General features: G+C 41.7%; 1 protein-coding gene across 1 annotated transcript; it reads right to left on the reverse strand.

The window, feature by feature from the left end:
* Positions 1 to 808: 808 nt before the first annotated feature.
* On the reverse strand, positions 809 to 2,317 carry LOC137621049 (uncharacterized). The gene has a single exon (XM_068351488.1). It carries the CDS (start codon positions 2,315 to 2,317, stop codon positions 809 to 811), a length of 1,509 nt encoding a protein of 502 aa, XP_068207589.1.
* Between the last annotated feature and the right edge of the window lie 280 nt (positions 2,318 to 2,597).

Genomic DNA, 2,597 nt, shown 5'->3' on the forward strand with positions numbered 1-2,597 from the left:
TACTTTATGTGTATGTAAATGTATATACATATGCGCATATATATATATATATATATATACTGTGTATATATAGGCATATATATATGTACATATATATACGCATATATATATATATATATATAGAGAGAGAGAGAGAGAGAGAGAGAGAGAGAGAGAGAAAGAGAGAGAGAGAGAGAGAGAGAGAGAGAGAGATATGAGACGCGCTCTTGTATCACTTGATTTTTTTTCCCTTTACCTACTTCTTAGAGCCACTAAATATACGTGTGTATGTATGTATGCATGTATGCATGTATTTATGTATGTATGTATGTAAGAATACATAGCATTTATGTATCCCCAGACGTCATAGTCAAATAACCAGGTTAGCATCAAGAACCTCCAAATGCTAACATTCATCAGCTTCACAAACTAGTTCTCTCAGGTTAGACTAAAACCAGGCCAGCATCTGTAGTCTCCCCCCCCCTCCCCCCATGTGTGTGTTGACACAAAACGGATGCTAACACACATACATACACACAAACACACACACACACGCGAGTCCAGTACAAATCCAATTCCTCAGAATCAGAGGGGAAGCCATCTAAGTCGGTTGTAAATGGCGTAGAAGACCTATGATAGAATTGATCTGTCAGTGCACCAGTGCGGAATGCTGATGATGTATGGTGAGGATGAGGAAGAAGGATTCGTTGCCTGTTTTGGTTTGAGGGAGTTTTTATTATTGGGGAATGGTTTGGATGGAGATATGTGTTTTCTAAATGGTGTACATGAGTAAGGCATGTGGAATGGTGAGGATGGATACGTGTGTTTTCTAAATGGTGTACATGTGTAAGGATTTGTGGAATGGCGAGGATGGATACGTGTGTTTTCTAAGTGGTGTACATGTGTAAGGCGCGTGGAATGGCGAGGATGGATATGTGTGTTTTCTAAATGGTGTACATGTGTAAGGTGCGTAGAATGGTGAGGATGGATACGTGTGTTTTCTAAATGGTGTACATGTGTAAGGTGAGTGGAATGGTGAGGATGGATACGTGTGTTTTCTAAATGGTGGACATGTGTAAGGTGTGTGGAATGGCGAGGATGGATACGTGTGTTTTCTAAATGGTGGACATGTGTAAGGTGTGTGGAATGGTGAGGATGGATACGTGTGTTTTCTAAATGGTGGACATGTGTAAGGTGTGTGGAATGGCGAGGATGGATACGTGTGTTTTCTAAGTGGTGTACATGTGTAAGGCGCGTGGAATGGCGAGGATGGATATGTGTGTTTTCTAAATGGTGTACATGTGTAAGGTGCGTAGAATGGTGAGGATGGATACGTGTGTTTTCTAAATGGTGTACATGTGTAAGGTGAGTGGAATGGTGAGGATGGATACGTGTGTTTTCTAAATGGTGGACATGTGTAAGGTGTGTGGAATGGTGAGGATGGATACGTGTGTTTTCTAAATGGTGGACATGTGTAAGGTGTGTGGAATGGTGAGGATGGATACGTGTGTTTTCTAAATGGTGGACATGTGTAAGGTGAGTGGAATGGTGAGGATGGATACGTGTGTTTTCTAAATGGTGGACATGTGTAAGGTGAGTGGAATGGTGAGGATGGATACGTGTGTTTTCTAAATGGTGGACATGTGTAAGGTGAGTGGAATGGTGAGGATGGATACGTGTGTTTTCTAAATGGTGGACATGTGTAAGGTGTGTGGAATGGTGAGGATGGATACGTGTGTTTTCTAAATGGTGGACATGTGTAAGGTGTGTGGAATGGTGAGGATGGATACGTGTGTTTTCTAAATGGTGGACATGTGTAAGGTGTGTGGAATGGTGAGGATGGATACGTGTGTTTTCTAAATGGTGGACATGTGTAAGGTGTGTGGAATGGTGAGGATGGATACGTGTGTTTTCTAAATGGTGGACATGTGTAAGGCGTGTGGAATGGCGAGGATGGATACGTGTGTTTTCTAAATGGTGGACATGTGTAAGGCGTGTGGAATGGCGAGGATGGATACGTGTGTTTTCTAAATGGTGGACATGTGTAAGGCGTGTGGAATGGCGAGGATGGATACGTGTGTTTTCTAAATGGTGGACATGTGTAAGGCGTGTGGAATGGCGAGGATGGATACGTGTGTTTTCTAAATGGTGGACATGTGTAAGGCATGTGGAATGGCGAGGATGGATACGTGTGTTTTCTAAATGGTGGACATGTGTAAGGTGTGTGGAATGGCGAGGATGGATACGTGTGTTTTCTAAATGGTGGACATGTGTAAGGCATGTGGAATGGCGAGGATGGATACGTGTGTTTTCTAAATGGTGGACATGTGTAAGGCATGTGGAATGGCGAGGATGGATACGTGTGTTTTCTAAATGGTGGACATGTGTAAGGTATGTGGAATGGCGAGGATGGATATGTGTATTTCTAAGGGGTGTACTTACGTAGTGTATTTTACAGAATTTTAATGAAATTGATTATACATGTTCATATTTTCTTGGGTGTTCAAGAGAGTATTTTTATTGTGGAATGGTGTGGAAGGATATGTGTATTTTTAAATGGTGTACTGGTGTAGTGTGCGTTTACACCTTTTTAATGAAAATAACTATACTTAGGTATT

Source organism: Palaemon carinicauda, chromosome 27 (genome assembly GCF_036898095.1).
Source record: "Palaemon carinicauda isolate YSFRI2023 chromosome 27, ASM3689809v2, whole genome shotgun sequence".
NCBI classification, from domain to species: domain Eukaryota; kingdom Metazoa; phylum Arthropoda; class Malacostraca; order Decapoda; family Palaemonidae; genus Palaemon; species Palaemon carinicauda.